The following is a 15,593-nucleotide window of genomic DNA, read 5'->3' as shown; positions in this document are numbered from 1 at the left end:
TATGCGTAAGCACCCTTTCTACATAGGAATGCTTTCCTGATCACTATTCTAGCTGTTAGCCCTCTAGAGCCAATACACTTACTGAAGAGTCAGTTGGAAACTGTACTGGCTTCTGCATAATCCATTGTACTTCACTTCAGTTCTGATTGCAGGGGCGTGATTATTGACAATAAAATAAGAGACACACGAGGTGGGTGAGATAATGGGCTTGTCTTCATGTGCAGCTGCACCAGTGCTACCTCACTGCTGTAGCCCTTTCGTTAAGGCGCTACTAACCCCATGGGAGAGCTTCTCCCGTCAGAGTGGCTAATCCACCTCCCCGAGAGACGGTGGCTATGGCGATGGGAGAAGCTCTCCTGTTGACATAGTGCTCTCTACATGGGGGGCTACATCGGTATAACTACGTCGCTCAGGGGTGTGGATTTTTCACATCCCTAAGCAAGTTATACCAATAGAAGTCTGTAGCGTAGACCTGGCCAGTAGCTTTTATTGGACCAACTTCTGTTGGTGGAAGAGACAGAGAAAAGCTTTCAAGTTACACACAGCTCTTCTTCAAGTCTGGGGGCTTGTCTACACTTAAAATGCTACAGCAGCACAGGTACGCCATTGTGGCGCTTCAGTGTAGACGCTACCTACACCAGTGGAAGGGGTTCTTCCATCGGCATAGGTAATCCACTTCCCCAAGAGGCCTAGTGCTATATACGGGCTTGTCTACACTTACCAGGGGATCGACGCTCGGTGATCAATGCATCAGCAGTCGATTTAGTGGGTCTAGTGAAGATCCACTAAATTGACCGCAGATCGCTCTCCCATTGGCTCCTGTACTCCAGTGAATAGAGAAGAGGAAGGGGAGTTGATGGGAGAGTGTCTCCCGTCGATATTGCGTAGTGTGGACCCCGCAGTAAGTAGATCTAAGCTATGTTCACTTGAGTTACGCTATTCACGTAACTCAAATTGCATAGCTTAGGTCGACTTTTCCCTTTAGTGTAGACAAGGCCTACATGGAGACTTAGGTCAATTTAACAATGCTGCTCGGAGAGTGTGGATTTTCACACCCCTGACTGACACAGTAAATCCAGCCTAATTTTCTAGTATAGACCAGATTACCTGGGAAAGGTAATCAGTGTCACAGCTAAATACAAGGTGGAACAGATTAAGTATAGGAGTTAATGCATTGCAAGGGACCGCTCAAAATTAACTGGGCTGTTAACACCTCTGCAGTCATAGGACAAAGGAGTGTTAGTGGGTTACAGATTGTTGTAAAGAGACATAAAACCGGTATCCTTATTGAGTCCATGATTTTTGGTGTCTAGCAAAGTAATGACTGTAGGCTCCCAGGCTTATCTTTTGAAGATGTTGTGCGGGTTTCCTTTGAGGACGAGGACTGAGAGGTCATGTATAGAGTGATCATTTTGTGTAAAGTGCTCGCCCGCAGATGATAGCGTGTTTTTGTCTTTTATCATTTTTCTGTGCGAGTTCATTCGAGAGCATAGTGATTGTCTGGTTCTACCTTCAAAGCTGTTGTGGGGCATTTGATGCGCTGGTCTGAGGTGCACCACATGTTGTGATAGGTATATTTGGATCTTGAAAGGTGTGCTGTTGCGAGGGTGAGGGGATTGATCATCGTAGCAGTGGAGATATGTCTGCGGGTTTTGCATCTGTTACAGCAGGGTCTAGTGCTGCAGTGTCAACTTCGAGAGATCAAAAATCATGAGATTGGTCCAACAATCATGACATTTTTAAAAAAAGATTATGACCTGTTTTTAGGTCAGTTTCTTGGTGTGGTTTTTTTTTTTTTTTTAAACTCCCCCTGCCCATCCCCAGGGTGTGCGCCTGGGACAACTAGTGTTCACTCTCCCTTATGTATTAGATAAGGTGATTTTGGCCCCTGCTGCAGGAGCTCTCACCCCCACATCTGCCCATCTCCTGCCCAGCAATTAATCCTGTCCCCTTAGTCGCCCATCAGTTCTGTCCCCCAGCTGCTCTCATCCGCCTATCAGTTCAGCACCCCCCCCATCACCTCCCACCGCTCCCAGAACTCATCCCATCTGCTCAGAATCCACCATCAATAAAGCCCCCCACCCCATCAGCCTTCACCCCCGTCACTTCAGCCCCCTGCAGTCCCCAGGCCATAATCCAGCTCTCCCAGCCTCACCTTTGCTCCTCATAGGGTTCTTTGCCCTCCCCAGGCCTGGGAGCTGCAGTAGGGTCCCCTCTCCCACTTCCCAGACTGGCAAGGGAGCCATCATTCCTGAGGTGAACCTGACAGCAGGAGTCCCTGCCATACCTGGGGCTGACAGGATTTCCAAGTAAAATTAGCCTCACTTCCAGAATTCTCAAATGTCAGGAGGTTTTTTTCTGTTTGTTTGTTTGTTTTTTCAGCCGTGAATCCTGACATTTGAGAGTTTTATCACAAGATCATGAGTGAGGCTTAATTTTACTCAGAAATCACGTCTCTTGCGATCAGTTCACGAAAGTTGGCATATCTGGTGCTGCTTTGAGTTGGTGTGTCCTGGTCTGTGAGGAGCTTGCATCTGATGGGTGTTTTTTGTCTTTTTTAGCATTTTCTACCCATGGGCAAAAACTTTTCACAAAACGATCACACCATATCTGACCTCTCCCACCAACCTGCACATCTTCAAGAGCTTCCCCCACCAACAAAGCTACCGCCGCTCGTTGGGGGTGGGTTAATTATGTCGACGGGAGAGCTCTCTCCCGTCTGCCTAGAGCGGCTACACGAAAGAACTATCTTGGTAGTGCAGCTGCATCGGTACAGCTGTGCCAGTGTAAGGGCTTGGCTACACTTGCAGATGTAGAGCGCTGGGAGTTAAACCAGCCTTTGGAGACCGCAGCAGGGAAAACGCTGCCGTGTGTTTACACTGTCAGCTGCAGGCACACTGGTGTGGCCACATTAGCGCTCTTGCAGCGCCACAAAGAGCAGTGCATTGTGTTAGCTATCCCAGTGTGCAAGTGGCATGCTTTTCAAATGGGGGGCGGGATGGAGTGTGACAGGGAGTGTGTTGTGTATATGTGGGGGGAGAGACAGTTTGTTTTGGGGGGGCTGAGTGTGTGTCAGCGTGCTGTCTTGTAAGTTCAGAATTCCACACTAATAGTTTGCTTTGTCCCGGAGCAGATAAGCATGCCGGCTGTCAGAAACGGCGCTTTTAAAGGGGATATTCCCATGCCTGCAGCGGAGTTCAAAACAATGACAAGAGTGGCCACTTGACTTCAGGGGATTATGGGATGTTTCCGTAGGCCAATCACAGCGCAGTAATGCAACATGTTGTCCACACTGATGCCCGGGCATTTCAGCCGGGGCGCAGCAAGCTTTATGCTTCTCGTGGAGGTGGATTACCAGGAGCACTCCAGCTGCAGAGTCCAGGCGCTCCACGTGCCTTGCCAGTGTGGACACCTCAGGAGTTAGGGCGCCCAGGGCTGCTTTAATGCGCTCTAACTTGCAAGTGTAGCCAAGCCCTAAGGTTTCTGGTGTAGACATGGCTAACCCTCTTTTGTCCTATGACTGCAGAGGTGTTAATGGGCCACTTCATTTTGAATGGTCCCTTGCAACAGAGTTAACTCCTAGGCTTCCCCATCTGTTCCACATTGCATTTAGCTGTGACACTCTGATTGCCTTTCTCAGACTTGAAGAAGAGCTCTGCTTAGCTCGAACGCTTGTCTTGGCCTGGTCGATCACATCATATCTGACCTCTTCTGCTGACATAGCTACCACCGCTCGTTGGGAGTGGATTAATTACGTCGAAAGGAGAGTTCTGTTCTGTCCTGTCACCTTAGGGCTAATCTACACTGGCAATGTTAAAGCGCTCTAAAAAAACCACCTCCACGAGGGGCGTAGTGCGGCTCCCAGCGCTGGTGCACTGTCTACACTGGCGCTTTACAGCACTGAAACTTGCTGCGCTCGGGGGGGTTGGTGTTTTTTCACACCCCTGAATGAGAAAGTTGCAGCGCTGTAACGTGCCAGTGTGGACAAGCCCTTAGAGTGGCTACATGAGAGAGCTTACAGCCGCGCAGCTGCACTGATACAGCTGTGCCACTGTAAGCTCTCTAGTGTAAACATGGCCTTAAGAGGCAGAAAGAGAATGACCTAATTCAGGTCAGAGTTGGTTTACCATTAGAAAAGGCATCCTTTGATTTTTATTTCAGTACATCTCCAACTCTGTATATTTATAGTCAACAGGAAAGATGGCAACTTTAGATCCTGCTGGCTTGAATCCTCTGCTCACATACTTGGATTGCTGACACCGAGTGACTGTAGCACTTGGGATGGTTGTATAAACTGAACAGATTTGATATACAAGTTATTGAGAGAAAATAAAATAGGACCCACCACAATGCCATGTTTTTAGAACTATATCTGCACTTTAAGAGACCTGGACCTTTTTGTTCTGTTGTTTACAAAGTTGTGGGATTTACGTGATCCTTCCCACCCCACAGTTATATCAGCAGTAGTCTCAATGTCCAGCTGAAAATCTGATTATTTTTCTGGCTTGCTTTGCAGGAGGTGTATCGAATCCCGAAGAAGAGTCAAGCTGAAAAGGAGAGTAGTGGTATGTAGTCAAGGATACCTTTCAAGTAGCAGCTGAAACTGTAATTTCCTCCAGAGAGGATTCATTTTCCTTGTGTCTAAAGTTGAATGCTTATCAGAGAGGTTGCGCGCGCACGCACACACACAAAATCACTTTTTTATTATATGTATTACAATGGAGCCTACAGGATCCCTTGTGGTTGATGCTATACATACACATTGTTCAAGGCGGTTTCTGCCCTAAACCGTTTACAATCTAGGTAGACAATATAGGCGAACGTTGGGAGAAAGGAAATATTACTCTTTTCATTTTAAGATAGGGAACTGCAGCACAGAGAGTAAATGACTTGCTCAAAGTCACACAGTCTATGGTAAAGCTAAGAATTTAACCCACATCTCCTGAATCCCAGCCCAGTGTCTTAACCATGAGGCCAGTGTTCCTCTCTACAGCTAATACATAATCTGATCACAGTAAGGAAATTCAGAGTGGGATGTACAGAGGCTTATCGGTACATGGACAGAGGGGGCTTTAAACTCAGAGGCTTCTCTCTGTGCCTATTGGTATTGGACTCCATACAGTGCATCTCCCGTTAACTGAATATCTTCCTTTGGTGGGTCCCCAGCTTCAGGTGTCGTACGCACCAGGTCTTAAGTCATGTTTGCTGAACCAGCTTAAAACCACTTTTCAGCAGACCAATGTGAGTGGACCTGAAAGGGGTTTAAACCAATTTTGAGAATGGTACCATAGCCTGGGTAAAAGGCAAGATTAGAACATGGTTTCCAAGCTCAGTTTACATATCAGTAGCTCTTTTGTACATGGGTCCAAGGATCTCCACGCATACTGCAGTTCGATATAAACATGAAACAGAAGCAGTTTGTACCCCTAGGTAGCAATTCTGTTCTGTCTCACCAGGTCACTGATTTGTAACTTTAGCTCAGACTGTGTGTTTGCACCTGTTACTCACTGTTTCATGAGGAGAGGGGGAACTCAAAACTGGTGTGTAGTGCTTGTTACTTTTTATCTATGCACAGCCCCACAAGAACAAAATCAATTAAAACAAGATGTTAAATTACATCTAGTGCTACGTGACATGGGGGCATTTGTGGAAAGTGACTTATATGCTCTGGGCACCTTATGTTGCCCATTTGCAGGGACTAAGAGCCTGTTTTTTTTGTTTGTTTGTTTTTTCCCTGACGTAAAAAAGATTGGAGCTAAAGAGGTTGTTCTCGAGCACTGCAGAAAGAGCAACCCCACTGCTCTTCACAAACAGCAATTCATGCTACAATTTACATTGATTGGGTGACCTTTGACAAATTAATTGAATTGTGCTAGCGACATTGCCAAAGGGTAGTTTTTCTGTTAGAAAATACTCTGCTGCACCCTGAAGAATTAATGGCGTTCTTGAGATGTGTTGGATATATTAGACATTTGCACAACCAAGTCCTTGCAAATTTTCAGCTTTGCAATGATTCAGATATGAGCACTCAAGGAATTAGCTATTAATACAGTACAGCACCGTGGTATGTTATATGTGCGCTCATACCGTGATAATACATTCACTTCAGAGTTCTCTTGTGGTATAATGCTGTGGCTTCCAAAAGTGGGCCATTTTTTAAAATCAAGCTCCTCTCTTGAAGCATCTTCTCCACTTCTCTTTCCCCTTTCTATGCCTTTCCATCTGGCAGCCGTATAGGAGACATTAATATTAAGACCCTATTAAAGAGAGAAAAAATAGGACACTGTTAAAGAAATTCTCTTAATGTGATAGGTGTAACTGATTATGAAATCTGCATCTTGTATCCCTGCCGTTTATTCATAGCTCAGAGAGAAGTTGTGGGCTAGGTGTAGAAATTATCGGATGGGCTTCAATAGTCTTATTCTATAAAATTATTTCTCTTCACAGCTTGTAGGAGGCTCTTATTTTATGGGGCCAAATGTCCCTGTTTCCTGCTGTACTTACTCTCCAGGTCACTTGGCAGTTCTTTCCTTTTGCATGTTTGGTACCTCTGTAATTTTGATTGTGCTTAATTCCTCTTTCCCGACCCACCCTTGACTAAGACAGGAATCAGGATATAAGTAAGTGTTGGGGGTTGGCCATTATGAAAAGCATCCTAGAATGTGCTTACAGTTAGCAGAAGGCATCACTCCTTGCAGACTGACAGGTGCTTCATCAGTGTGACACTGTTTTGCAGACAGACAGCGTATGCTCTGGAGATCACTATTGAAGAATCACTGATAACAGTGCAAAATATCATGACCTGTCTCACTGCAAGTGTCTTATAATTAATGTGACAGTTCCTTGATAGCTATAGTAACTTGTCAGTGCTGTAAATTTGGGGTGCACAGATCAATTGTGAAAAATGACAGTAGAGTAAAAGATATAGAGTGCCAAAAAGTTGAAGGAATATATTGTGTTGTGTCAACATGTCTAAACACTGATTAGGACCTGTTTCTTGTTTAAAAGGGTTTTACGGAAGCAATTATGTTCAAATTGTATATGAAAGAGGCCGTAGTGTCAAAACGTGTCCCTAGTGATTGATACAAAGGCACACTCCGCCAGTGCACTTTGTCACCTGGGCTGATTATCTGGAGACAAAATTCAAGTTTTACCACACACACTGCGTGCTTCCCCTTGTTAAAAACTTCTAGAGTTCTTAGCCAGATGCTTTTCAAGTCTAATAAAATACATAATCAGTGTTGAAGACTATGTACATGCCAAGTTTTTTTTATATCCAAACTTTTCAAGTGCAAAAATGCATCTAATAACCTATATTAAGGTCTGAAGACATCGTTTTTCACTCTGATTACATAATTTTCTTCAAATTCAGTTGGAGGAGGAGGAGGAATTCCCATGGGGTCTAAGAATAAGCATGATACATTTCAGCTTGTTACGTAATACCCCAGGAAAGAGAGAAGTCACTAAAAATAGGGTGTTAAAAAGAAAGTATTGTCTCAGCCATAACTACAGTGTAGTGCTAATATGGGGTGTCCTGCATTTCATTTGAGTGAATGGACCAAAAATTACACATACTACAACAGCAGCAAAGGTGAAAGCAGAAACCTACTGAAATGTAAAGATTGCTTCCTTTTATCCATCTTGCTTAACAGGAGATCGTGGGAGGGATGCAGTGGGTCATAGGGACCAAACTGCTACCCCAAAGAATCCCAACCAGAGCAGAGAGAGAGACCCTGAGAGGCAGAGCCAGAGTAAAGAGAAGAAGAAACGGAGAGAGTCCTTGTCCCCACCATCTTCGGCCTACGAGCGAGGAACCAAGAGGCCGGATGACAGGCAAGTTGTCTTACTGTACCGTTTCCATCAAGGATGCTCATGCTGAGGGTTCTGATGATCCTGTGTCAGTCCAGGAGGGGAAAGTTGAATTTATTTTGCCTTTTCAAACTAAAGTTGCTAAAGATGATATTTGTGACCACCTGAAAATAAATAGGAAAGAGGAAATTTTCTATTAAATGAATACGCTGTGTGGTTACTGATAATGGACGTGGAAGCAAGTCTTTCATTTGTAGATGACGGCTTCAAATGTTGTCCGCTTCAGCTAGTGTTGCTTGGAGTTGTGTAGCTACAGCTGAGAAGAGCTGACCAGACCATCACAAATACCCTTAGCGCCTCCCATCAACTTCTCAGTGCTGCTTGGGAACGAATTATGCTGGTGGTGTTTTGGTGATGGAAGCCGTATCCAGTCCTCATTCAAAAATGACCATGAAAGTGGGAAAGTTTAGAGGGGAAGTCAGAGGGTCCCAAACTGGACTCAGAAGACTTCCCTTTAGCCTATCCAGGAGATACTGTATTTAATTTTAAATTACTTGGCACTAGGACCTGCCTGCACACTGCAGATAATAAAAGTGCAAAGCCAAAAATGAAATAACTTCCCTGGATACATAGAAAATCCTCAAAAGCACCTTTTTATATATAAAAAATTGAAACTATCCAGTAGCTATCCAGCAAAAAATAACCCAAGGAAATACATCACCAGGCAGCTATTTCTCTCCCATTACCCTTCCTTCCCCTTTCACCACAAACAGTTTCATCAGGCTGCATTTGCTCAGGTAAAGTGACTCTTAGAAACTTATAAAAACAATTAAGATGGCTCCACATGATGGTGGTCCTTCCTGAGCAATCTGTTGGCAGTCTCCCCTGCACAGTTTCTTCACAGCTTAGCTTTGCCAGCACGTGAGAGGTTAGTGAAGCGCTGCTATTCCCGTCTTGCATACTACTTGTATAGCACTTCTTGTCTTTAAAGTTCTTTCCAGATGGTTATCTAATTAGCCCTTCAAAAATATCCTATGAGGTAGGTAAGCAGTGTCTTCATATTACATATAGGCAAACTTTAAATAAGAGGTTAGAGATGCCCTCACCTTGAAATCTAATTAATTTTTTTAATTAGTTTAAAGTAGCTTCAGTTACTACACCTGCCCCTGAGACCCTTTGCAAATTTTTGTGGGTTTTTTTTTTAATCAAACTATTTTAAAAATACTTTTCTGTGAAACATCCAGACAAAGGGGAGAACTGGCTAATTACCTATGGGAAACAGTGAAATTGACAATGCACAAAAACAATTCAGAAGTGATTTCATTTGGTTTGTATTACATTAGCAGCAAGAGGCCCTAACCAAGATCCGGGGTCCATAGTGTTAGGTGCAGTACATGCACAGAGTAAGAGACAGTCCCTGCCCAGAGGAGTTCACAATCTAAATAGACAAGATGGACAAAGGGTGGGAGGAAAGAGGTAGTATCCCCATTTTTCAGATGGGAAACTAAGGGAAAGAGAGGTTGTGACTTGGCCAAGATCGCACAGGAAGTCTAACAAAACTAGGTATTGGACTCAAATCTGCTGAGTGAGCTTCAACCCCCAGTCCAAGAGGGACTTGTCACAGACCATGCAGGAAGTTAGGATTAGAATTTGAGAACCTTCTGGCTCCTAGTCCTGTGGTCCAACCACTCCTGTCTGCCTGCCATTAAACTGCTTGCAACTTTAAAGTCAGAATACATGCACACTTTCATTATTCTGATGTCATTAATACAACCCGATGGAAGTAAATGGAGTGGCGGACAATAAGAGGAGAAATTGGCATACAGAAAGTTGGTTGGGAACAGTGTGGCAACCTACTGAAATTTAATAGTTATGGTCCATGTTTAATATAATATATATTCCTTTTGCAGGATTAGCAAATACCGCCATGTTTGGAGGGAGAAAAGTCCTGTTAAATATAACACATGGCTAAAAGTATGTCCCAAGTATTGAGCATGAGCCATATGTGTACGTTAACAATGTCAAATCACACTACAGAATATCCTTTCGTTTTCATGTGGACCCTTAAACTGCCCGGGCTAGCAACTGCTGTCATCTGGATGGTTATTTTTCAAGTGCTGTATGTGAGTGTGGAATTGTGTAGAGTCTAAAGGAAATAAAATGGCCCCTGCTCAGAGAGCCAAGATACTGTGAGCCAGTGTTGACGGCTGGAGAGACAAATGTGACGGCTGGTGGAGCGGGTTGGGCAAGTGAAGCAGAGTGTGTAGAGCTGTTCACAGAAAACAAGGAGTTGAGAATTATGAATAAGCGATACTTGGAGATGATGAAAGGCAGCAGAGGTCTGTGGCGTTAATAAACGTTACATTAAGTATGTGGGATTCTTGGGGGCAAGACAGAACTCTTGTTCTGACTATCTAAAATGCAGCACACATCCTTGTTAAAGCTAGTACCAAGCCAGTCAAGGTCTACTATATGGACTTCAGAAAAGCCGAGAGAGAAGAATTGATTACTAAAAAGTCACATTTTTCAAATAACACAGCATTCCATTGTCCTCATGTTATTCTCTATTAAGCATGTTTGAAAGGTCAGCATAAAAATTGGAGTATAAATCCACAAAAAATATCCATTTGCAGAACAAAAACCAAACAAATGACTGGAGGCAGAAGTCGAGATGGATGAATTACTAACATATATATAGAGAGAGATAAAAAGGCAAAAAGCACAGGAAACATGAGACACGGTAAACTTCATGGCAGGAAAGTTCTTGTTACAGCAAGAGGAAGATTAGAAAAACAGAAAATACTGACTAGCAAATGATTGAGCATGAGTGGTCTCTGGTGCTAGAGGTCAGGAAGCCCTTTCTTTGCATGTTCTTCCCAGATGCACCCTCTCTGTGTAAACAGCGACTTTGTATAAGAGGAAAATATGCGAAATGTAGCATGGCAAAAATGAGGCTTGGAGAATGAGGGGATCACTGCCCTTAGAGGCATCCTAATAATCATTAATCTGACCCCATCTCGTAATATGGGCCAATCAGTCTGTAGCTAGGGCACTTTGGATAGTACTTCATTCCAAAAAACTGTATGAAATCCGTATAGTGGAGGTGAGCAGAACAGATGACGTCAGAGGGGTGAAGAACTCCAAAGATGTTCTCAGAACACTGGAGGATTTGGAGGTATGCTGGCATGCCCTTGTCACGCTTCCTTGCCCTTGCTGCTGCTCTGGAGTGGAGATTCTCCTAAAGGAGATGGGTCCTTGGATGAATGGAGGAACTATTATGACACACGCTTAACGTCACGACTGAATCACTTGCTTTTTTTTTTGTATTTATTCCTTTGTGTGAGTTGGCTCTTAATGTAAGTTCTTCGGATAAGTGCAGAAAAATATTGACTTTTTCGTTTAATTATTTAAATTGGATTCTCACTACCAACAAGATTCATATAAACATAAATACTCACAGGTATTTGAATTGGACTGAAGAAACAAAAGGGCATCTTAACTGATGTACTTGTAGCAATATGTTCTTGATATGCAAACTGGATGCATGAATAAAAAGTTGACATATATGAATATATTGGATGCTTTGTAGAACCCACTATAGTTAATGCTGCAAAGCATTTTCACTTGTAACCCCTGTTTTCATGCACTCATAACTTTCAAAAATATCCACCTTTTCATCTTTAATTTTACATGCTTTGTGTCTGACCTAAGCTATCTTTTTTACCCTTGGAAAATCTCTTCAGCTGTTTTGTGTTTCAGGAAGAAAAATGTTACTCCTATTTAAATAAATAAATAGAAAAAGTCTTACCACATTTTTTTAGTCAGATCTGTGGTCCAGTAAATAGCACAACTCTAAATGGAAGTCAGTTGTTTATTATTCCATTGTTTAACATTTGCAAATTAAGATGGAGACTAGTATTCAGAAATAATTAACGTTCCAAAAGGTCTCAGTGGTTGAATGTCAATTATTGAGTTATGCATTCAAAGAAGTCTTAATCTTCTTGTGGCAGAAACGTTTGAATGTTTTTCACCCTTGCGTAGCTCCAGATCAGTGAATATATTTCATTCCCTTTATAAAAAAATTGAGAGTCATGAAGCATGGAAAATATCAGCCAAAACAGATACATTTTGAGAAATTTATGAGCCTATGAAAAGGGAGCTATAAGGAAATATCAGTGTAATGTTATCTGCAATCATGTTGACCACTAGGAAAAGTTATAATGCAATAGATACTGTTTAGATTATCCAGCACAATTTCTCTTGGGTTGCATTGCCTGAACTTGAGGGCATAAAGGCACATAAAATGTATGTTACACAGAGACAGCATAATTACCTGTGTTGCTCTGCTAAAATCCTTAAATGCTCTGAGAGACCCAGAGCCATGATGCAGCTGTGAAGAGGGAAATCCTCCAGGGGACTGAACATTACAGGAGTGGGGAAACAGTGACATGAGGTTCCTCAATATTTTTGGATGCTACTCAATGTCAACCTCTTAATTCACAATTAAGACTTGCCAGTGTAAACATAAAATAGTTAGGGAATTCTAAGGTTTAGGTTCCCACTGGAAAGATCGTTTGCCCAAACTCCTTTTGCTTATGCATTATATTGCAAGGCGGCAGAGGCTACCCAGCTGTGGTCCGAACCACTGTTGGCTCGCAAAAGGCTGGCTAATCACAAGGTTCTGGCTTCTTCATGTTCCAGTTGCTAAAAGCGCATTAAAAACCCTAAAAATATTCTTTTCCTAATATTACTTTTCCAAAAGGCCATTACTGTACTGACCACAGAGAGATGATATGTTAATGGGAAGAGAGGGAACCAAGTAACTTAAGATGTGGACCACGCTATGAAAATTTTTAGGAATGCCTCTATTACTGTATAGTAGGTTACATTTACCCCATGTATAACAAGTTATGTTAACTTTTACTTATGCAAATGCAGCTTGAGGGAGCCCAGAAAGGGAACGTGTAAACTATTGCTGGTCTGAATAACCTTTCACTGGATTTTTTTTTTTTTTTATCTGGTGTGGTACTGGATACTTCGTTTGGGGTTCTTTCAGTACTGTGGTTTTCTTTCCTCCACCAAAAGGTTAAGTTTCAGGATTAGATCTGCCTGTGATGATATGAACAAGCTCTTTTGCATTATTTTGAATGGGCTTTTTAGAAAAGTAAATGCTATACGTGTCTGTGTGTATATATATGTGAATGTCTTGCGCCCACATGCAGAGAATATGAGTCTGTGTATGAAATGGAAAAAAGTCCAAACCTAGTGAGTTGTTTTTCTTTTGCACTCTATTTCGGGCTATCTTTTCTTTAAAAGAATTTTAAAATTCACTCTAGAGTGAAGAAATGTGATCCAAGGTTCAATTTGGAGCAATAAATGTTCTGTTACGACTCCTACCTTCCCTCTCCTTTTGGTTTTTAATGCATTTATTGATGGGCCTTTATCTATAAATAGCATCCGAGGGTGCCCCTATAATCTGTGTGACTCTGGGGCAGAAGTTATGAAGTGGTTCTCTTTTTCAGGTATGACACACCCGCTTCTTCTAAGAAGAAAGTGCGGCTCAAGGATCGCAACAAGCTGTCCACGGAAGAACGCAGGAAGCTGTTCGAACAGGAAGTAGCTCAGCGGGAGGCTCAGAAACAACAGCAGCAACTACAGAACCTAGGGATGACTTCCCCACTTCCATACGATTCCATGGGCTACAGCGCTCCCCACCACAGCTTTATTGGCTATCCCCCTGGCTATCCCATGCAGGCTTATGTGGATCCCAGCAATCCCAATGCTGGGAAGGTGCTACTACCCACGCCGAGCCTGGATCCTATGTGCTCTCCTGCAGCCTATGAGCATCCCCAGACTTTGGTTGGGCACGCAGTCGAACCACCCCTGACTACTCCTCAGCCGGTACCAGTAGTACAACATGTAGCAACAACGATGGAGGTTTCTGCGCCTCAGTACGTAGCACAAAGTGACACCGTGGTCCATCAGGAACCTAATGTCGCTGTCTTGCCAGTGCCTGCCCCGGGTCCAGTGCAGGGGCAGAGTTATGGAGTCTGGGATTCCAATCAGCAGGCGGTAGCTGTGCAACAGCAGTACTCTCCGGCCCAGGCTCAGCCAACCATCTATTACCCAGGACAGACGTGTCAGACTGTTTATGGGGTGACATCCCCTTATTCTCAGACGACTCCACCGATTGTACAGGTAACTCGCCATTAGAGAATGCATAATGAGCCCTTCAAACACAGCTTGTCGATAAGCACCAGACAATGAAAGGAGTTAGGTTGCTAGCTGAAAGACGCATTTTTCTACAGTTAACTCTAGTATCTGGTGAGTCTGGAGCATTGATGCAGTTTAATCGTGGGGGCCTGCTTTGTGGGGTCTGAGTAAAGCATACTCCTCCAATTTAAGATGTTTTTCTTTAATGTGCACAGTGAAGCATCTCTTAGTCATTGGGACTGAGTGCTTAGCAGTTGGAGAGAGATTTTTCCTACTCTATATATGTTTTATCCATTACTTTTTCTGTTGTTAATGTTATCTGTTTTTGAGAACAGATACTTCTGGGCAAGGGATTATGCTCTTATGTAGTATGTTATGGAGGCAGTAAAACATGCAGGTGTGCAGTCATTTAACATTCCTAACCCGTGGGTGGATTTTTAGAAACGTGGCCAAGGGCTCTAAGGTTCTCTGTCATGTATATGGAATGCAGTACCTGTGCACCCTAGAGTGTTACTGCAATTCTGAAGTAGAAGACTGTGTTGGGATAACAGTACAATGAAATCTATCCCTTCAGGGATTCTGCTGACCTGAATTGAGGGTTAAGAGGGAGTAGTTTATGATGATGCTGGAACTCCATGATACTGATGCCATGCAATTTACTGCAATCCATCAGTGGTGTGAGGGGTTTCGTTTGGAACCAGATCTTGAAATGACGTCAAAAAATGTAGTGTTCCGTACTCATTCCCTTTCGATTCCCTAACCGATTTGGTTAAACTCAGTCTGGCACTCTGAAAAATCAAGCTTGGACTCCTTTTGCCTATTAATAAAGATTCTGCTATTTGATCTTAGGTAACAGCTGTGTTTCCTTCAAATGCAGCACATGGGGTAACTGGATGGCTCTGAAGATTGCTAATAGGACAAATGGTCCTTCATTTGTAGGTCACTGATTTGAATTCAGCACAGATCAATGATTATCACCGTTTGATGTTGGTATTTAGCACCTGTTTGGTGGGCTGTGTGAAATGACTTGACTAGTCAATTCAATTCCTCATGGACAGGTGTCCATCACAAAAAACATGCCCACCACTAATTTGTTTCGTATTGGCATTCTCAACACATCAACCAGGACTGATTGGGCCATGGAGACTGAAGCCTTCCCTTGCAAAACACACACACACATTCATCACTAGAGGTAGTCCCAGTAGGCCAGGATTGAGCATTGGGAGATGGATTTCCCTGCTGTAGACTTTCTGCAGACAGTTTTGCTAGTATCAGTCTGGCTCCTTCTAGAAGCACTAAATCCACTCTCAGGTCTATTTTTTGCATTTTCCAAATACAATAAAGAGATTAAGTTGGTCCTGTTATGATGGAAGGGAGAACTCACCAAGAGCACAAAAATGCATCCCTCAATGCATCAATTCAAAAATGCATCAATTCAAGGGAGAAGGCACAAAAAACAAACAGGACTTCAGTTATCAGCTTTATGTTGTTGCTTGCTGAGTTCCACATAATCTTCCATTTCCACATGTAATTGTCGTGGTTACTCCATGGGCTGATTCTAGCATAATTTT

General features: G+C 43.1%; 1 protein-coding gene across 1 annotated transcript in view; it reads left to right on the top strand.

Moving 5' to 3' along the window:
• The window catches only part of SETD2 (SET domain containing 2, histone lysine methyltransferase), a 144,805-nt gene that overhangs the window by 81,921 nt on the left and 47,291 nt on the right, over positions 1-15,593 (top strand). Inside the window, exons 14-16 of the mRNA XM_065399039.1 lie at positions 4,517-4,565; positions 7,653-7,833; positions 13,332-14,007. Of these exons, the coding sequence (XP_065255111.1) occupies positions 4,517-4,565; positions 7,653-7,833; positions 13,332-14,007 (906 nt within the window). The remainder of the gene's footprint in view (positions 1-4,516; positions 4,566-7,652; positions 7,834-13,331; positions 14,008-15,593) is intronic.

The sequence above is a fragment of the Emys orbicularis genome, chromosome 2 (assembly GCF_028017835.1).
Source record: "Emys orbicularis isolate rEmyOrb1 chromosome 2, rEmyOrb1.hap1, whole genome shotgun sequence".
NCBI classification, from domain to species: domain Eukaryota; kingdom Metazoa; phylum Chordata; order Testudines; family Emydidae; genus Emys; species Emys orbicularis.
This window is presented reverse-complemented; position numbering and strand designations above follow the sequence as displayed.